The sequence below is a fragment of the Sinocyclocheilus grahami genome, unplaced genomic scaffold (genome assembly GCF_001515645.1).
Source record: "Sinocyclocheilus grahami isolate Dianchi unplaced genomic scaffold, SAMN03320097.WGS_v1.1 scaffold566.1, whole genome shotgun sequence".
Lineage (NCBI taxonomy): Eukaryota > Metazoa > Chordata > Actinopteri > Cypriniformes > Cyprinidae > Sinocyclocheilus > Sinocyclocheilus grahami.
Genome location: NW_015505745.1, coordinates 91,966 through 114,640, shown reverse-complemented (window position 1 = coordinate 114,640; position 22,675 = coordinate 91,966). Strand labels below are relative to the sequence as shown.

Genomic DNA, 22,675 nt, shown 5'->3' with positions numbered 1-22,675 from the left:
TGAAATAGCCGTTTTAAATACACACTCGTCAAAATGAATCCTTGGTGTATTGTAAGTGTATTGTCTCTCAACCATGACTTTGAATCGAAATCTCAGGTGTGATAGGAAAGAGTTACTTGTCTTGCTGTCTTGTCATGGGACGTGCTGAGGTTGGCATGCCGGGCTGATGTCTGGACATCCATAGGGGTCAGCACTTTGAAGATCTGACTGTGACTGGCCACTTTGAAGCCCGTTTTGTTCATCGTCGGAGACCTGCGAAGTGAGAGATCAGTTCTCCTTGACCTGAATACTATGATGCCTTAAGCAATTAAGGTGTGGTGAGAATAATTACAATGTGTGATGGAGGATGTCCTCTGAGTCTGGAACATTTCAGTGTATAGTGTTAAAAATGGGAATGAGCTGCGCTACATTCTGCTTCCATTAATGGAAACTTCCACAAAATCCGTTGTACTCTCTGGCGGGACAAAAAAAAAAAATTAACAGAATAAATTGAGACCAGATATCTCTATGCACATGAGGAGGCTTTACTTTTTTGCTTGCGGTTCGCTAATTTTCCTTTACCAAAAAGAAGTAAAGTTCAAGTATATTTTTAAGTATACTTTATGTAATAAGTATACAAATTTGCCCACTTTCTAGTATATAAAAGTATACTTTTAAGTAGACTTTGAGCATAACAGTAGTAAACTTTGAGTACACAACTAGTTTACCTCTGTTTTTATTTTTTACTGCAACTATACTAAAAGTGAACTTAAAGGTGTACTTATAGTTGACTAATTAAATACTTGTAGCATTTTTAGTACACTTTGAAGTGTAGTCTCAGTAAACTACTAGTCAATCATACTTTAAGTATACTAAACGACTAGTACATCATACTTTAAGTATATTACTATGTCCCTATTTAAATAATAATTGGTATATATTTTATTATATGAATATCCAGAGCCGGCCCAAGGCATAAACAAACTAAGCGGCTGCTTAGGGTCCCCGTGGCCACCAGGGGGCCCCCAAGAGTACATGAAAAAAGCAACATTAAATATTTTAAATCATTTATACGTATCATCTTTTTTATTTCAATAGCGACGCATCATGCAGGCACAATAACGCTGTATGACAGATGTATGACTTTTATTTAGTTTTTCCTTTTTTATTGAAAATATCCACAACCTTGTTTACTAGCCTATATTATGAACGATATGATAGTCTATTATGATTGTCAAATATGTGTAAATTAATTTGTTTTGTCGTTTAAACAACCTTAATGACCATTAGTTAGTTGATCTGTAATGCGCGCTGGACGCTGTCGTGTGGATCTGTCGAATTTACATCACCTAAATTCACCCATTTCTCCCGAAATACATGAAAGTAAGTGGCCAGTGAACTGAGAGAAAACAGAGTAAACTTTATGGTTATCTACACAATGTATATTTGATAGGAATAAAACACGTCGTCAAATTTTAATTGAAAGGTTTATTATTGACTCTTTCCATAGAAATCAGTGTGTATTTAACAAACTATAAATTTCTTTTTTTTGCTAGTACTTAATTGAAATGCCAAGTTAAATGTCTGAAATCTTAAATACATTTAATAAAGCGGTTGAAAACACTGAACAGTTTTGATATATGGAAAGCACAGAGCACGTCTTTCTCAAAAGCGCGGCGCATCAAATTGTTAAAATCGATCGCATTTCGGAGGGTGGTATTAAAATATTTTAATATTTTACTTAGCTAGTTTTTGATTAAAGTTTTTGTCTTCTGTGTAAAAATAACTTTCCTGTGTATATATTTTTGTAATAAAAATAAGCTTCTGTTTCATAAACTTGGTGCTGATTACAGCTTAACATTATTTACATTAGCCTACCTTTGGGGTCTTGCTATATTCCAATATCATTATGCCTCAATTAGCTAGTTATAGATTAAGAGTTGTTGTTTTAGATGTGTGTTTAATAATTTATGTTGTTAAAATAACATTCTGTTCCATAAATGCATTGTCAGCTGGTTTATTTAGCTACTTTTTAGTACACCACATTAAGAGCGCCACTTAGTAGGCCTACTGTAAGACTTTGAATGTTAAAGTGCAAATTAACACCTGACCACTCTTGTGGGTTTGCTATTGTTACAATTAAAAATCGTAGCAGGGTAAAAACACAACAGGCAGACATTGGTATGATGTAAGCAACACAGCTACAACAAATAAAATCGATAATGTGTATGTGAATAATCAAGCATTGACAATAATCAGTCGTATTGGCGGCACTGAGGGGCCCCCATGTAAAATTCTGCTTAGGGCCCCATAAAGGCTTGGGCCGGCCCTGGGAATATCTGAACATACAAAATATCAAAAGAAAGAACAGGGTAAGCATTTTATTCTAGCTTCATGCATTCTTTTTTATAAACACTTGAATGTGGGTAAGTTTCATAAATAAATAAAAAATAAAGAAAGAAAGATATGAACAACATTTTGCACAAAAAGCTGAAAAAAGACTATTAATTGGATTTAGAATGATAATCAAAATGTAGATGAGTTGATCAACACCCCAAAGCTTGACAATCATTATTACCTCTTCATGGGTCAACATTTTATTCCATAACATTACACAGTTTTGATGCTGTTTTATGTCTGATGATCATCTTAGATTATGTGTGGAAGCATCTGTTGTTTCGGTTTCTTCTTCGCTTGTGTTTTGGCAATTCTGTATAGAAGATGTGTAATAACGCCCCCTACCGTATAACAATGAAAACATTCTCGGAGCACAAGTACAGCTCAAATAAATTTAGACTTTTTCTAAGTATAAGTCAAGTATACTTAAATGTCATTTTAAGTATATTTCTGAGAAGTACAGAAAAAGTAGGCTGAAAGTATACTTTCCTATTTTTTAGTTTAAAAGAAGTATACTATTAGCACACTTGAATAAACTTAGCAAATAAGATATTCACTTGTTGTTAATTAAATTCAGTTGATTAATTTAAATCTAATATTACACTTTTCTAATAATAATTCACTGTAAATATTTGAAAATAATACAATATACTATAAATGCTGTCAGTAGATCAGATTTCAGTGCTTTTTGCAAGCAAATACAAAGTTTCTCAGGGGAATGCAATAGTTTTGCAAGAGAAAGCAGATGTTTTGCAAGTGAATATAGCATTTCTAGGGTGAATGCAATACTTTTGGATTTGACACAAGTGGAGATAAAAACTTTTTTAAAATATACAAATATTGTCTGATTTAATAGTCTGAATGATAAATTGGTGTATCACTAATTTCTTCAAAAATATTTTTGATTTTATATTCTTGTTGAACATAACCACAATTTGATCTTTTGTGTAGGTTTTAACTGAAAATGAGCGTAAAAGTTACATGCAAACTTAACAAAAAATATTGACAAGTAAGGCAAAGACAAAAATTTAAAAGCTAGCATTTTTTTTTACACTCTTTCATCTTCTCAAGTTCACACAGTATGACACTGGACTAAAGGGCCTTCATGAATTCCATCCAAAAGGAACATCCTCAAAACAAAGCTAAATAAAGCTCTATTAAGATCACCCACAAGCTTGTTTAGGTTGTATGTGTGCATTTAAACGTGCCAGCCGGAGGATGTGGGCTCTTCAGCTGAGTCTTGGTGCCTTCCAAAGTTTCTTACGGATCTTACTAAACATCTTTTTGGGAGCATTTGTGGGCATTTTAGGGAGTTTTTCCTTGCTACTGTCAATGCTGTGGGCTTTCCTGCTGGGGATTCTGTATGTACAGATGCTTTGGAATTATTTGTATTGTCAGAATGGTTAAATATAGTTTAAATAAATTTGAATTGAAAATATGGCATAAAATCCCTGAAGTGATTTAGCTGCAGCCACAGAGACTACAGCCGGTGCTCTTCTGCTAATGCTCTCTTCACTATCTGCTTTCCCATTCCTCATTAGCGAATTCTGAAATGTTGGTAATGGAGGCTTAGGGAACATGTCCGTAGTCTGGCTCAATATGGCAATTGGAACAAGCGTCTGTCTCAACATTTTATTCCATAACATTACACAGTTTTGATGCTGTTTTATGTCTGATGATCATCTTAGATTATGTGTGGAAGCATCTGTTGTTTCGGTTTCTTCTTCGCTTGTGTTTTGGCAATTCTGTATAGAAGATGTGTAATAACGCCCCCTACCGTATAACAATGAAAACATTCTCGGAGCACAAGTACAGCTCAAATAAATTTAGACTTTTTCTAAGTATAAGTCAAGTATACTTAAATGTCATTTTAAGTATATTTCTGAGAAGTACAGAAAAAGTAGGCTGAAAGTATACTTTCCTATTTTTTAGTTTAAAAGAAGTATACTATTAGCACACTTGAATAAACTTAGCAAATAAGATATTCACTTGTTGTTAATTAAATTCAGTTGATTAATTTAAATCTAATATTACACTTTTCTAATAATAATTCACTGTAAATATTTGAAAATAATACAATATACTATAAATGCTGTCAGTAGATCAGATTTCAGTGCTTTTTGCAAGCAAATACAAAGTTTCTCAGGGGAATGCAATAGTTTTGCAAGAGAAAGCAGATGTTTTGCAAGTGAATATAGCATTTCTAGGGTGAATGCAATACTTTTGGATTTGACACAAGTGGAGATAAAAACTTTTTTAAAATATACAAATATTGTCTGATTTAATAGTCTGAATGATAAATTGGTGTATCACTAATTTCTTCAAAAATATTTTTGATTTTATATTCTTGTTGAACATAACCACAATTTGATCTTTTGTGTAGGTTTTAACTGAAAATGAGCGTAAAAGTTACATGCAAACTTAACAAAAAATATTGACAAGTAAGGCAAAGACAAAAATTTAAAAGCTAGCATTTTTTTTTACACTCTTTCATCTTCTCAAGTTCACACAGTATGACACTGGACTAAAGGGCCTTCATGAATTCCATCCAAAAGGAACATCCTCAAAACAAAGCTAAATAAAGCTCTATTAAGATCACCCACAAGCTTGTTTAGGTTGTATGTGTGCATTTAAACGTGCCAGCCGGAGGATGTGGGCTCTTCAGCTGAGTCTTGGTGCCTTCCAAAGTTTCTTACGGATCTTACTAAACATCTTTTTGGGAGCATTTGTGGGCATTTTAGGGAGTTTTTCCTTGCTACTGTCAATGCTGTGGGCTTTCCTGCTGGGGATTCTGTATGTACAGATGCTTTGGAATTATTTGTATTGTCAGAATGGTTAAATATAGTTTAAATAAATTTGAATTGAAAATATGGCATAAAATCCCTGAAGTGATTTAGCTGCAGCCACAGAGACTACAGCCGGTGCTCTTCTGCTAATGCTCTCTTCACTATCTGCTTTCCCATTCCTCATTAGCGAATTCTGAAATGTTGGTAATGGAGGCTTAGGGAACATGTCCGTAGTCTGGCTCAATATGGCAATTGGAACAAGCGTCTGTCGGAAAAACAGATGTGATTTGTATGTCTAGCAGTTGTTAAGCGCCTGAAGACCACCAGAAACCAGGTTAGCAGAATTCACAAGCTCAGACAAGTGACTGCAGGCTGAGCCTTAGAGCACAGAGATGTTCCAATCAGTCTTGGTGTTTTTATGTGATTGTCAGCAGGAAGAACTGTTCTTCTTGCCTCCAGGAAACTGGACCAACTTCTGGCCTTACTAAAGTAGTGCAAGAATGAGATCAAAGATAGTTCTTTTAAACTGTAATACTATTTCACATTATTACAGTTTTTACTGTATTTTTGATCAAATAAATGCAGCCTTGGTGACCATAAGAGTAATTAATGTAATTGTAATTAATCCAAACTTATTACCGGTAGTGTATGTGGATTGTTGAATTGTATTTTGAGAAACTTTTCAGCTCTTCCTTTGTTAAAGTGGTCGGCACTACTGCAGTACATTTTGTTATTTTTTTATGACAGCACTCTCAAGTACGTAATGCGGATTGCTCAATATATTTATACATATATTTGTATGATGGCCACTAAACTACATAACTGACTGTTGTCCCAGGCATTTGATTTCCTCTCTAAAACTCTAAAACATGTAAAGAACTTGATTATAATTTTAAGATGTAATAAACTGCAATTTGGCTGCACACTTTAATATTTCAAAGACAACAGAAGTATTTATAAAATTACATATGTACTTGAGTACTAATAAAGTGGGTCAAAAAAGCACTCTAAAGTTCAACTAATTGCATATACATTTAAACCTTAATACATTTTAATTTAATTGTAAATAACATGCAATTAAGTGTCCGAAAACATTAAATTCAGTTCATGCTTCTTTTGTGTTTTTATCGTTCTTAACATTGGTTGTAGAAGATTTGATGTGTCTTCTGATATTGACAGGATGATGTCTTTGAAAACTGAATTGCTCACAACCTTGATCACCTCCTTCACTAATAAGATCAGACTCTCTGCGAAAAGCTCTTTGTGTTCCTCGAGCTAGTACACTGAGAGCTGACGCCCAAATCCCAGTCAGTGGGATTTACAGCTGCAGAAGGACTCACGCAGCAGGTAACTCCAGGGGGATGAATGATACTCTGCCTTCACTTCACTCCATTGCACTGCACGTCCCAGAGGAAAAATGAGAAATCCAAAGCAGAAGTTACATTCTAATTATGTAAACTCCATAATTCAGGTTCTCCAGATCTAATATGAAGACCGCAGTGCAGGAAATTTCCATAACCCAAACCCTTAAAAACAGGGCTACTGAAACCTGCCCCCTGGCTGCTTGTCTGTTTCTCTACCCTGATCATGACTAATGACCTTCAGGCACAGTTTGAGGAGATACTGTAGATCTCAGGAATGGGCAGCAGCAGGCGGCTCCACAGCCCTGCGAGGTGATTTATGTGTTTGTGTCTTTTTACGGCTGAACAGTCAGCCAGTGCTAGACTGGTTTGCAGGAGACCGCCACCAAATCTGGCAGCAGGAACTCACAAACCGATCCCCCAGCAACTTCAAGCAGGTGAACGCTGGAGTAGACGCAGGTGGAGTAGTTTTGAAGTAACACTCTGGGGTGAATTTAAATCGTGCTAATTGCAATATTTTGATAAGCACTGCCATATGATTTTAATCCATCTACAATAACAGAATAGCAGACCTTCTATGTGCATTTGTGTCAGCAGGCTGTGCAGAGTAAGGTGTTATCTGAATTAATCTGTGCTTGTATAGCTGGGAGATTATCCAGTTGACATATCTCTATGTTGATGTTATGTTCGTATAAAAGGCACATGGAGGCTAAACTAGGATACATTTTCTCCCCAATTCAGTTATGTCTCTGTAATCTTGTCCAAATTCCTTGGAGTTTCATATTAATATGAGTTGATAAGAGTAAAGTGACATTTCAAATGGCTAAAAGTTATTAAATTGCACAGTGCAGCTGGATGCAGTGAAGTATTAGTTTTTAAAGTCAACATGAAATGACATTCACAAGCCATTTTGCTTATGTAATCTGACCTTTCTGAGTCAAACGGGATATCATAAAAAATGTAGAGTGAGAGCTGATTTAATGCATTGGGAATTGATTGGATCATGCAAAGTGAAAACAAATTGTAGAGGGGTTTCCGTTGGTTGAACTTTAAGCAGCATTGATTTACGGCATTAGCTGTACTGGAATTGGAAAAAAAAAATTATAATTTAGTTGTGAGATTGAAGTCCAAATTGAGGAAAAAAAGGTGATGTACTGCAAAATAACTGCATTATGTTTGCGGTTTTTTTGCAAACAAATGACTTTTATGAACAAGTTCTTTTAATGAATCATTCAAAAAGACTCTAAAACTTATGAGTTCAGTCTGATTAATCCTTTTCTGAATGAACTCATTAATACAGATCTGTAACTGGATCAACATCTAACTCTTAACACCTAGGATGATAGCTATAACTATCAAGGACGATAACTATAATTAGTTGTAATATTGCTCCAAACTTATAAGAATAGACAAGGCCACACCACAGCAGCACAGAGGAACATTATCATTAAAATCACTTTCACAATGTTTTTTTTTCCAGGTGATGAATGATAAAACCATTGTCAGCCAATCAGAATCCATCCTGTTTTAATCAGCTTAAGTATTAAAGTGGCAGACGACAACTGCAGCACGCTTATAACAAACAGAATGTAATCGAGCGTTGATGTGGATGCTAACATACTTATCTTTCTAGTTATCGTTCTTGGTGTAAACGGGCATTTAAACTAAGTTATTACTCTCAGTGATGTCCGTTTTGACGTCCAATTTTTTTTCCTTTCACACTAACTGTAGTTTTGAACATCTCTGTAGCTTAAATAAGTCCTTAGGTTATTTTCAGTGTCTGTAATTTAGCCATCATTCATTTGTTGCTTTTGGACACTCTATAAAAGATATCACTACTCTATACCCTTTGGGAAAACAGTGGCATGAAATCTAATACATATTCATTCTATTTAAGCTACTGCCTGAGGGATCATTAGACTAATGCTGAACCTCTATGTTGTTTCCCACTCGCTTACACATTATTTCCACTTTGGGAAGAGATCCTGAGGGGACTGGAAGTCAAACTGTGGTCATGGTCCACCTTCTCTATTGGTGTGGTTCTCTGTCAGCTCCAGTAGCTTCTGTCAAAGAATATTACTTCCAGTTGAACGTGATCAACGTTTATTTTCCGGCTGAGAGCATACGCACATCTTATCTGAATTTTAAAGTGCATTTAGAGAGATTTGAGGTGGAGGGGTCGCTCATCTGTGCTGTATTTCAGAACAGTGTTTCAGCGGAAGAAGATAAGCTGACTTTTATGAGCGCCATTGCAGTATTGCAGTATTTGTGTGTGTGCGTGTTTGCTATCTTTACAGACTGCACAGGATAGGTTTCAGACCCAACGTAACGAGATGAATTATGTTTTGGCCTGAGTATGAGGCAGATGAATAGAGGATTGGACTGGCACTTGCAGACTCCGTTTAAAGTGTATATTGCAATGTAAAACCTCCTGCCAAATACACATCAATATGGTGACATGTAATAAAGCTACAGACTCAGGTCAACAAGCTGTTAAGAGGTCCTATTGTTATCTATTGAATTCCACATCTATAACGCGAACCTTGATTAGTCCCTGAGAATTAATTTTTCATGAGTGTGAACATCTCAATGCTTTTGAATATTATGAAACTGAGTGCATTACACCGCTTTTCCATCTAAGCTTTTGCTTTCGGCATAAAAGGTATTTCAGAGAATTCAAAAAAGGTTGATTGAGGTCTGTTTTAAAAAATACTTTATTCTTGAAGACTTTCATTTAATTTCATTTAAACTGATAAAGATACTGTAATTCGATAATAACTTTCATGATAACTTTTGCTTTTGTTTATATATAATTATTTTAACTCAGTTTAAGGACTTACATTTTCACATATGTTAGCCTGCAATGTTTTGTTAAGGTCACACACTCACACTCACACACACACACATACACACGCACGCACGCACGCACACACACACACACACACACACACACACACACTGGATTTGTTAGCTCTTTATTCACAGTAGTGTTTCTAATGCTAAAATACAATTATTGTTGTGATTTAATGGATTCAAATATAGATCGCACAATAGTTTAATCAAAAGCAAGTCTTTGAGAACAACTAGAAACTATTTGTAAGTCAATAACAACAGAGTCTGTGGAAAAGTACATAAAAACAATGCCAGGAAGCCATACAATGACAAAGGTGGCCATACAAAATAAAAATATATAAGTATATATATATAAGTTTTTTTGGTTATAATGTGTGAATAAAGATTATTTAGTTGTTTCAGTTTGTTATTTGCCTAATAAATTACAATAAAATGTTTTGTTTTAAACACATTTTTGACAGATTCCTAAAATATTAGTCTTCTCTCTTTATTATGACAGGCGGTCACTACACACACACACACACACACACACACACATATACACACACATACATATATAGAGTATACATATATATATATATATAAAATAAAAATAAAACACTAAAAAATTAATTCTATCATTTTAGATGCTAAACTGAATTTATGCATCACAACATTATAATTTATGATAAAAATCAATATATATTTTGTGATTTGCTTAATTTTACATTTAACAGTGTTATTAAATTAGTAGAGAATTAACTTAGAGTTAAACTGTCAAATGGGCATGAACAATTAAATATACAATATCGACCAGTACCGAAAAACAAACAAACAAACAAACAAAAAACATAAAAACATCAAATACTGACCGATAATGCGTATGGTACCAATACATTGTGCATCAATACTTTCATTTCCATGAAGTGTATGCTGTTTGATGCCAGTGCAATATACCAGTGCAATGAATTAAACTGATAGTGAGCATGAGTGTACAGCTAAACTGAATTTATGCATCACAACATTACAATTTATGATAAAAATCAATATATATTTTGTGATTTGCTTAATTTTACATTTAACAGTGTTATTAAATTAGTAGAGAATTAACTTAGAGTTAAACTGTCAAATGGGCATGAACAATTAAATATACAATATCGACCAGTACCGAAAAACAAACAAACAAACAAAAAACATAAAAACATCAAATACTGACCGATAATGCGTATGGTACCAATACATTGTGCATCAATACTTTCATTTCCATGAAGTGTATGCTGTTTGATGCCAGTGCAATATACCAGTGCAATGAATTAAACTGATAGTGAGCATGAGTGTACAGCTGGATATAAACAGCATTCCTTTCCAATAGGTGGCTGTCTATTTTCTTTCAACGTCATGATCTGTTCCTGGTTTGTGAAATGCTTTCATTATCGCTCCAGCCCAATTGTCTTATATGTTAAGATCTTGATTTCATATGTCAGCTCTCAGTTACATTAGTAAGTTATGCTGCGGTGAATATTCAAAGAAGCACTTAGCTCATTTAAAGTGGAATGTGAAATAGTCCGTTTCTCGATTCTTTCCTCTTGTGCTCTGATGCTGTGCCAATGTGGATGAAAGCCACTGGTCCCTTTCTGTGTGACCCACATAACCATAAGTGCTTATAAAAGCCTGAGTTTCTCTAAGGAAACATGCTCAGGGTTGACCTCGATGTACCACTTTTTTTTCAAAAACTCCATCTCAGTGTTATCTGGTTCAGGCCAAGTGACTTGATAACTGTAGGTCTTTACAACAGTGAGTGGTTTTTCTTCACAATTTAGCAGTGCTTACTAATGCACACATCACTATTGCTCATATTTAGATACTATTTTTCACACATAAATGAGAATTTTGTCATCATTTACTCATCCTCATGTCATTCTAAACTTGTATGACTTTCATAAACTTTCATCATAGAATTTTTTTTGACTTGGAATCACAATATGGCTTTGTGTGATTATTAAATTTGTAATGAGAAGCGCTTATAAACTGGCTGTTGTCAACAAAAGACTGCAAAAATATTCCACCAAAATATAAGCTTGGTGGTTTTATGATTGAAAAATAAAGAAATTAAGACAGCCAGGATTTTTGTTGTTGTTGTAATTTTACAGTATTATAAAATAAAAATAGTGTTATTATATTTTTCTAAACTACTTTTAGTGTTTTTTAATTTTACAGTGAAATATTACATTTCACTACAGTTTTTCTGAATTGCTAAAACACTAAACACCAATCTCTGAACCAAATTCTCACTAGCTTAAACCAATTTGTCGAATAAAGCACTCTTTCTGCTAAACCTTAAACGCGTTTAGGCAGTTAGGCTCTATTTGCAAATCTCATGCACTCTTTTTGCAAAACTCTAAACACATTCTCATTCACTTAAACACTTATCACACTGTGATGCATTTGTGCTGCAAAATGCTAAACACAAGCGGCAAAAGTTAAACGCAACTAAAGCACAGTTGACATCGTTTACACACGATTCAAAATTGTTCACACTTGTTTCTAATGATGTGATCAAACCAACTGTACAAAATACGAGCCCGTTCAGAGTGCACAAGTGGCACAGGTGACTGAATGATGATTCGAACAATAGATGGAAACAATCTGAGAAGGAGAGGAGGAAGAGTAGATGTAGGAAGTGGAGGATGAGGAGAGAAAGAGTAAGGTTTAGTGTTATCAAGGTCTGTCAGACCAGAGGGTTTTTTTCTCTTTGTCTAGCAAAAAAGACATTACTTGTAATGTGGCTCATCTGTCTGCTTATGCCATATTTTTCCAGCATAATCTCTTTTCTCTCTCTCCCTGACTTTCTCTCTTTCGCTCTCTCTCAGAGTAATATCTCTACTGCTCTACGAATGTCATTGTATGGCCCTACTGTAATCACACTGAGATATGTTTTGATTCCTTTGTGACACTCATTAACTGTCATGATTAAAAACAGCACTAGTGTCAGAGCACTTCTCTTGTGGTTAGCTTGCAAACTGAAACACACAAAGGTTGGTGAATATGGTTGTTTGGAGCTTCAGTTAGATATAATTTGTGAATGTTTTTTTTTAAAGAGAATGTGAGTGGTGCTTGACCATGCATAATTATTTGCTATACAGTTGCTAGAGTGTTCTGGGTGGTTTTCAGGGTGTTGCGAATAAAACGTATGCAAAATACAAAAATGTATTTATTGATATGTTTTTTTTTTAAGTAAATTCATTAAATGCTATCCTTCCCGCTAAAAAAGAAGTTGTTCCTGACAGTAACAGTAAACAACAAGAGAACCGTTGGGTGAAGCGGTCATAGCTGTGCTTTATCGTGAGTAAAACACAGATGTTAACCATTCATCTGTCTGCTTATGCCATATTTTTCCAGCATAATCTCTTTTCTCTCTCTCCCTGACTTTCTCTCTTTCTCTCTCTCTCAGAGTAATATCTCTACTGCTCTACGAATGTCATTGTATGGCCCTACTGTAATCACACTGAGATATGTTTTGATTCCTTTGTGACCCTCATTAACTGTCATGATTAAAAACAGCACTAGTGTCAGAGCACTTCTCTTGTGGTTAGCTTGCAAACTGAAACACACAAAGGTTGGTGAATATGGTTGTTTGGAGCTTCAGTTAGATATAATTTGTGAATGTTTTTTTAAAGAGAATGTGAGTGGTGCTTGACCATGCATAATTAGTTGCTATACAGTTGCTAGAGTGTTCTGGGTGGTTTTCAGGGTGTTGCGAATAAAACGTATGCAAAATACAAAAATGTATTTATTGATATGTTTTTTTTTTTAAAGTAAATTCATTAAATGCTATCCTTCCCGCTAAAAAAGAAGTTGTTCCTGACAGTAACAGTAAACAACAAGAGAACCGTTGGGTGAAGCGGTCATAGCTGTGCTTTATCGTGAGTAAAACACAGATGTTAACCAATCAGAATAAAGGATATATATACAGCAGTTTGCATCATTTCCTGATGCCATTCTCCCCTCCTCTCCTCATCATTTCCTGTTCTCTCTCTACTGTCCCATCAATAAAAATGGGAAAAAGGCCAAAAATCTCTCCATACACACCCAGCCAGTGCTCTTCCATCTCTCTGATGGGCAGCCAGCTGAGATCAGCTGCAAGTCCCTGTTGGCAAGAGGTATGAAATGACGTCTATAATGTGAGCTGACTGAGGGGACCTCACTCACCGAGGACACAGCCTCATTCTTATTTTTACCTCCTTCATTAGCGTCCTTTCTCCATCTACCTCTCACTCTCTTTCTTCCCTTTTCTCTCTCTCTTTCTCAGTCTGTTCTTGTTATTATGTCCTCTAGTCCCTCCCTCTCTCTTGAGTAAAGTGAAGCAGATTCATTGATTCAGGTCAGGGCTCGACCCCTGCTGTCTTTATTAAAAGCCATACCTGACAGCTGGATGAAACGAGTGCTGCTGTGTAATGCTACGCTCAAATGTTAAATCAAATCTAGAAACATCTAGAAATGGCTTTAGAGTCTTTTTTAGACACTGATGTCACGTCACAGGATTGTTGAGCAGCTAAACTGGTCTTTGAAATCTGCATTTAGATTTACCGTGTTGTTGTACACTTGTGGAATGAGATTGGCAGGCAGCCGTTAGCCTCTGTAAGCTCCGAATTGGATGGATTGGGGATTTCAGCACAGTGTTTTTAAGAAGAAGGTCTGTCTTTTGGTTCATGGGAGATGTTTAGTGCAAGGATTCATTTTGTGAGGTGTTTGTGTGTGTGTGTGTGTGTGGTGAAAAAAGGTTGTAATTTATCTCCTCACTACCACACAGAAAGAGAAAATCAGAAAAGAGAAAATGGCTCTGTTCCAAAACATAGTGAGCTGCCTTATACATACTGTAGTCAGCTGCCTTCTAAGAAAGCATACTAACATCATGGAACCTCCGACTGATTGACCTGAATGATTTGGAATTCTCTATGATGGCAGTAACTCAAATAGCCACACAAATAGCATTCAAATAGACATTGCCATTAGCATGTTGCTAAGAGTGGACTACTCTGATAAGCATAAAAATATGCACATTTTCCCCCCAAACCAGTTAAGTGCAAACCCCACTCCCAAATCATTTTCATCAGTTAACTCAATCATGTAGTTACATGTAAAGAAAAGGTCAGACTTCATGGACTCAACTCAGAAAGAGCTCAGAAAAAACCTCCAGTCGCGACAAACAATAATGCCTATCAGGATGTGCTACTAAAGCTAAGAATAAGGTTAGGGATAATGGTTAGTATTTTGTTTTAGCATTATGACGACAATCAGCACTATGAATGAAATATTAAGAATCAGCTGCAGGGTGGGTTTGCACTTTACTAGTTGGGGGGAATAAAAATCATGTTAAAAATACACAGCACCCACAAATATTGTAATATAGTGAATATATATAAATATATTTGGATTTTTCTTTTTTGAATAAAATATATTTATAATCGACATACGACAAACAATAATGCCTATCAGGATGTGCTACTAAAGCTAAGAATAAGGTTAGGGATAATGGTTAGTATTTTGTTTTAGCATTATGACGACAATCAGCACTGTGAATGAAATATTAAGAATCAGCTGCAGGGTGGGTTTGCACTTTACTAGTTGGGGGGAATAAAAATCATGTTAAAAATACACAGCACCCACAAATATTGTAATATAGTGAATATATATAAATATATTTGGATTTTTCTTTTTTGAATAAAATATATTTATAATCGACATTTCTCTCACTTCATCTGTCAATTTATTTTCTTGGTCTGTTATTTAACAGGTTAATTTAGTGTGATCAGTTATATTCAAGTCCCCTTCAAACATATTGACAAATTCAACTGTAAAATGGACTGTGGGCCAGTAATAGACTAATGTGCAAGTAAATGAAAATAAAACAAATAATAATAGACTTCTAAAGCTACTTTATCATTTGTATTCATTGATTTTATCCATCTTTAGTCAAGTCAAGTCTGCTTTATTGTCAATTCTTCCACATGTACATTACAAACTGTACATACAGAGAATTGAAATTGCGTTACTCTCAGACCCTTGGTGCATACAGATAACACTAACAGTAGAACATAAAATACAGATAGATGCAGATTAAATATAAAATAAAATACAACTATACAAATAAGGTAATGTAAAAAAATAAATAAATAAAGCAGCACAAGGCACATGGCAGATAGAGTGCAAACCAGTGAAGTAAACAAACAGTGCAGATATAATGATTGCCTTGAATCTTTAATAATGTATTGTCTTTAAATGATATACACTGAGAGATTTTTCTCACCAAATATTGAAATGCTGTATGTAGTATGTTATTCATTTGAATAAAACTGTTAATCAGTTGACAGCCTTGAATTTTTTCAGAGCTTTACACAATGCCTTATGGGATTGCCTTCCCCACAAGGGATAAACCCAAAATGGTGGTATATTAACAGGCAGCGTAATTATGCTTTCTTCTTTTTGGAACAACTGGGCGGCTATGATTTCTTAAAATGCTGCCTACAGAGACAACTCAATAGGTTTTGGAACAAGACTTTTGGGAAAGAGAGAGAGAGATAATTTAGAAAGAGAGATGGTTCATGCAAAGGTTGCGCAATTAGAATTAAACTTTAGAGGAATTAAAAGGGTCTTAAGCAAATGAAATGAAGGAAGGGATAGAGCTGGCGGATTATAAAGGAAGAGGCAGAGAAAGAGATGGCGGCTGATTTAGAGAGATCAAAAGTCACTTGTCAGGTCAGACTGATTCTCTCATTACCTCTGTTTCTCATAAATGGATGAGAGATAGAAACGCAGGAGCGGGGAGAAAAATCAATTCTGTCATCCTCTTTTTATAGATGCAGGAATAAGATACTCTTGTTGTGAGATTCATCTTTTGGCTCTTTCTCCCCTACTCTGATGCACTGTAACTCCCTCCTTTCATTTCTCTTTTCTCCTCTCAGCCTTGCACTTTTATTTCACTGGTGTGCAGTGGCTCATCACTCTCTTGCTGGCGGGGATTTTAATGAGGCTCTTGTGTTTCAGATATTCAGCCTCCTCAGCCCTCAAGCTTTCCCACACAACAAAACAACTCTGGGGTGATTTCACTAAACCGTTGTGGCTCTTTTGAATGTGGTACACTAAGTGTTCGCTATCCAGTTTTAAATGGGAACTAAATGCACTGATTATTTAAATGAAGCATTTTTGTCAAAGCAAACATGGCTACTTATAGATGTGCTTGAAGAAATTTTTGTTTATGATGTGCTGACCGATACTTCAGTTGCCACTATACTGACACCTGGTGGAGTGGATGCAACATTGTGCACACGCAAAGCAAACAATGCAGTTCTTTGCGTGAATTTTCCCCTCTGTCTTTTTCCCAGAGAGCACAGCATTACTCTCCTTTTCATCCATCCATTCATCCCTCCACAATCCAGATGTTGCTGACCCACATACAGGAGAGGAACAGCTGTCTGCAGGATGAAGTGGGAAGGCTGTCCTGGATTTTAACAGTCAGAACAACCACTAACACATGTGGGACACTGTGGAGCAAGAGAGGATTACCCCTTAAGCCCAAACATCCAGAGGAAGAAACAAGAGAAATTGCACAGAACAAGAAAAGGAGAAATTCTGTTTGAGGTTGTGAGGGAGTGTGTGCTCTAGCGTGCTTCGGCATATCCGACTTTCTGGTATCTGCTGTTATCAGGGGTTTTCAAGAGCACTTGTCCCATTTCTATGTCATAAATAAGCTCTGTTAGTAATTTCGTTTTTTGTTAACTTTTGTATTTGCAGGCTTTTCCAGATGAACATTTTATTGCTCAGAGGTTGCCCGTTCATTGCACAGGAGGCTTAAAGTCAACGAGAAATCAGATATGATCCCATTTACTTTTTTTCATGCTCTTGCCTGGTATTATACTGAATGATTTATCGGTGTACATTATTCCATAAAGGAAAGACTTTTATAATAGATTTCTATTTTTTATACATTAATAAATGCTGTTCTTTGAACAGACTAATCTAAGAAACCTGAGAAGTATCATGGTTTCCAAAAAATATTAAGCAGCACAACTGTTTGACATTGATAGTAATAAGAAATATTTCTTGAGCATCAAATCAGGATATTAGAATGATTGACATGAGACACTTTGCCAACACAGGTATTAATTACATTTTAAAATATATTAATACAATTTTTAGAATACAGATATATTGAATTGAACAGATATATTGAATTTCCCAATATTGCTGTTTTTACTATTTTTGAGCAAATAAATGCAACTTTGGTAAGCGTAAGAGTCTTCTTTCAAAAACATAAAAAAATCTTACCGACCCCAAAATTTAAAATGATATATGTGATAATAGAATTGAGAATGGCATAAAAGTTCTTATTTAAACCTCTGACTTCTGAGTGCAGGTTTGCTGGGTGTGATTTTGGCTAATCTAAGCGTAGTATGAGAGCTTGCTGAAAACCCTAGAGAAGACTATTAGGGTGTTTTTTGCAAGAAAAAAATATAAGAAGCAGGATATTTAACCTCTTTTCAAAGGAGAAACACAATATTTAAAAGATCTCACTGGTGATTTTCCCTCTGGGGTTAGCCAAGAGACAGTTATGTGAGAAAATGTAAGTGGATGAAGTAATTTCATTCTTTATATATTGCCCTTATCTTCCTCCAGATGTCTTTTGTTCCACTCTTCTTAGCTGGAGCTAAGGACATTTGGGGGGGGGGTTACGCAGAGAGAGACATGTCGCTTGACAATGCACTGCTACTTGGAGTTTTTTTCAGGTGCAGATGCAGATGAAGACACAGTTACTTCATCCTGTAGTTTCAGTTTTTATCGCCTGTCAGTTTTCTGGTTCCTATAGAAGGCAACTTAGAACACAAATGCTATAGAAATCCAGCAAATATCCAAAGGGCTGGTTAAGGCACATAATCAGACGGCATAATGAAAACAACATGCACGGCACAGAGCCATTTGCGTGTCTGCTGGTCAGTCCAACACCAACACTCGGCGGTGATGCTCTTTCATCACCACTGGGCGTGCTGCCAGTGTAAACTTCTCCTGCTCTGCATTCTTGCCATTGTCGTTATTTTTTCTTTCCCATCAGCCCTCCCCACACACACTCCCTCGTTGGCCTCGTTGTGATAACTGTGCTAAATCATTTGCTGTAGCTTCAACCCTAAATGGCTAAGTCTGGAGATCAGCCTCAAGCTATAAGTATGAAGTGTTTGGGACATATAATCACTGGACTCAGCCGAGGTTAAAGACTTTGAACCTTGGAGCCTGATGAAGGGGGGTACAATACCAATGGTATTATTTGGATGGTATCCTATGATGGCCTTTTGATTTTGCAAGGAAAAACATGTACAAACTTGTGTATCACTATAATCGCAATTAGGGCGGTGCAATTTTGGTGAAAAATTTAGATTTTTCTGATTAAAAATGACAAAAATGGGAAGATGATTGGTGCATGTTGTGTTCCCAAATGCCCGTTACAAAAACCCCAAATACAGAGCAGATGGAGTTTGTGTGGAGCAGAATGTATTGTGAACCAAGCCTCGCTGAGAAACCGAAAACTCATGAGGTTCATGAGCTGCTGATGTGCAAGTGAACACAGTGCCATGCTTCACTCTGTCTAAATTTAAGTCATATTGCGATTTATTTTGATTAATTGTGCAGCCCTCATTGCAATGCAAAATAGTTAACTTCAATATATTTGTAATGACTTACTTAAAGGGATAATTCACCCAGAAATGAATATTCTGTCATCATTTACTCTCCCTCATGTCTTTTCCAACCTGGCTTTCTTTCCTTTGTGGAACATAAAACAAGATATTTTGAAGAACTGCTCTTATTATTTTTTTGACTGTTTTTATCGCAGACCCACCTCTAGCCACACCATGGAGTAATCTGAATTTGATCTGTGTTTTTTTTTTATAAAACAATGACTCCTCCCCCAGATCATGTAGCTGGGAGCTAAAAGATTGTTTTAAATGAGGTTTTCCTCATCTGATCCTTCTTCGCTGGGGTTTATTTCTCCCTCGAGAGTACATGCACTCAGCATGGGGTAGGAAAATCAAATCAGACAGACTGCTATCATCCGTAAATGTGCAAAAATTTGCGTCCCTGAAAGTGATACAGTTTGGAGGATGTTCTTTTTCTCAATGCTTATGTAAGGTAATTTAGCTTAAACTAAAACCGGGCTTTTTCCTCTATCGCATACTGTCAGATAATCTTTCTTCATTGAGCTCATACCACTCCCTGTGCTTTTGAGATCAATGTGCCTGGTGCTCAGTGCTGGATGCTCTCATATATCTTATAGAGTCTTGTTTGTGTGTACTGATCATTCTCCAGTGTTTTTACCATGGTGCAATATGCGGCCTCGTATCACTGCCCATCTTGCAGTAATTGTGGGTGGCTCTGTTATTAATTTGCGCAGGGAGCTAACTGTGATCTCAAAACATCATGAGAGAATGGCTGTTTTTCTGCCTCCTATTTGGACCAAATAATTTGTACATTTCCTTTTGCAGCATTACAGACATTTATGTATTTTTATCAGAGCACTTTTTGTGCCCAGGAAGTGAGAATGAGTCAGCTCAGAGGGGTACTATTAATTCACTAATGGATATGTTCATACACACATATACGAACACACGTTTGCACACAAACACACTAGCTCTAATTATCCATGTAATATCAGGGGAGACATTAGAGTTCACTGAGCCCTGATGGGTGTAACACCAGAGCAAGAGAGTTCAAACATACTTTGTTATGATTTGGAAGAAGCCTGTGGTTTTTAATTAGCTGAAATTTCATGTTCACGATGCCGTGACGGCATCTAATCACTTGACTCCTGGCCTCATAACTAAAACTCCTTCTTGCCATTTGAACTTGTAACCTACTCTAAATGTTTTCAGTTCACCTCATTGGCCCTCATATCATTTTTTGCCAACAGGTCTGACCCGGGGCCTCGGCGTTGTCACTGCACACACAGAGACGTATCATCATGGGAAAACAGAACAGCAAACTCAGGCCCGAGATGCTAATGGACCTGAGGGAGAACACGGAGTTCACTGACCATGAGCTGCAGGAGTGGTACAAGGTGGGAACATCTTGAGACATGCACAGGTGCCGTGAATCTGGGGACTTAAGCCACACAAACTTTTTGAATTTTATTGCATTGCAAGCAAAATATCAAATCAAGTGGCATCAACAAATTATGCTAGATCTTTTCTCAGAATGAATTACTTTACTGAGACATTTTGCATGTACTTTTTGTTTTCATTTTGAAAGTGTGTCTGTATTAATTTTAAAGTATTCTATGTATGTATGTATATATATATATATATATATACACATACATATACTGTATATATGTGTGTGTGTGTGTGTGTGTGTGTGTGTGTATATATATATATATATATATATATATATATATATATATATATATATATATATATATATATATATAGTCTATATATTTATTTATTTTTGTTTGAAAATCTTTCCAATAAATGCCATTTGGTTTGATAGTATGTTATCTAATGCAGTGATATTTAAACAAAAAGTGCACAGCAAAAATAAATAAATAAATAAAATTCCTTAGTATAATTGTTTAACAATAAAAACTATCTAAAATTCTTACAGTAAATCAATATACAGTACATTTACTTGAGAAACAAAATTACTTTAGATATTAAGTCTTGTTTTCTGAAAATTCTGAAAATATATCTTGATTTATTAATATTTAGATATACGTATGTACTGGAAAGCAATACAAAAATACTAAGTAGGAAAATAAAATTTTGCAATGGGTGCCTTTGGTCCAAAAACTTTTTCCAAAAATCCCTGTTTAATGTACATGGAGGGTAAATTATTGGACTTATAAAGATACAGATAAATATACATTCATGCTCTTCACCATACTTCAGAAAAATGAGCAAAAACTGTATCTTTAGGGAAACAACAGTTTGTCACTGGGACAGTACCCTTAAAGGGACAAGTTTATCTACCACCAAAAGGTGCATATTAATATGTTGTAGTAATATGTACCCTCAGGTACTACTATGAACCTTTTAGAGGTACATAAGGTGCAAAGTTATCTCTTTAAGGGTACTGTCCCAGTAACAAACAATTTTTGCACATTTTTTTCTGAGAATACATGGTGTTTATACATATATATGCATATTTGAATATGAAAACAGCCACCCTCCCAAACATATGGTTAAATATACCATTTAATGTATGTCTCTATAAGTGGTGGTCATGGGAAATGACTTAAAATACAGTAAAATATGTATCCCAAGGTTGGATGTCCCAGAGGAGACATGAATGCCCCTTGTACAAGAAGGTTAAGGGACCATGTATGTGTATATGTATGTAAATTTGAGCTACTATATTATGAGCCACAGTGGCCCTGGGGCTGAAAAAAGCAGATCATATTGTGCATTCAAGTACTATCGGAAATGACATATTTAATTTGTATACATTTTGTGCTCTGTTGATGCAGAATTGAATGCAGCAATAGACTTTCCCACTTGGTTTTTTTTTTTTTTTGGGATGATTGTCTCTGACCTGAGATGTCATATTCTAATAATGGAGTCTATTAAATCATGCCACTTATGCCAATATGCTGTATGTTGTTCACTCTAAACAGGGGTTCCTGAAAGACTGCCCCAGTGGGCATTTGAACGTTGAGGAATTTAAGAAGATCTATGCCAACTTCTTCCCATACGGTGATGCCTCTAAGTTTGCTGAGCATGTCTTTCGTACGTTTGACACGAACAACGATGGGACCATTGACTTCCGGGAGTTCATTATTGCTCTGAGTGTGACATCGCGGGGAAAACTGGAGCAGAAGCTGAAGTGGGCCTTCAGCATGTATGATCTGGATGGCAACGGTTACATCAGCCGTGAGGAAATGTTAGAGATTGTGCAGGTCAGTGGCTTTCTGGGATGCATGTACTGTAGTCTGCACCGTAAATCAACTCTTAAAGGGATAGTTCCTCAAAAATGAAAAATTCTGTCATCATTTACTCACCCTTAAGTTGTTTCCAACCTGTAATATTTTCTTTCTTCTGGTGAACACAAAAGAGGATATTTGGAAGAATGTTGTTAAGGAAACAATTGACAGTAGCCATTGACTTCCATAGTAGGGAAAAATACTATGGATCTTAATGGCTACTGTCAACTGTCTGGTTACCAACATTCTTCAAAATATTGTCTTTTGTGCTGAACAGAAGAAAGAAACTCATACAGGTTTTGAACAACATGAGGGTGAGTAAATGATGACAGAATTTTCATTTTTGGATGAACTCCTTT

At 35.8% G+C, this 22,675-nt stretch overlaps 1 protein-coding gene across 2 annotated transcripts in view; it reads left to right on the top strand.

The window, feature by feature from the left end:
• Positions 1-22,675, top strand: part of LOC107556378 (hippocalcin-like protein 1) — a 40,560-nt gene that overhangs the window by 11,538 nt on the left and 6,347 nt on the right. Inside the window, exons 1-3 of one of the 2 annotated variants that reach the window (XM_016239477.1) lie at positions 6,379-6,982; positions 20,310-20,456; positions 22,011-22,292. In XM_016239477.1, coding sequence (XP_016094963.1) covers positions 20,361-20,456; positions 22,011-22,292 — 378 coding nt within the window. In that variant the 5' untranslated portion in view covers positions 6,379-6,982; positions 20,310-20,360. Of the gene's footprint in view, positions 1-6,378; positions 6,983-20,309; positions 20,457-22,010; positions 22,293-22,675 lie in introns of those variants that run through there. The other variant, XM_016239476.1, reaches the window with a different exon arrangement.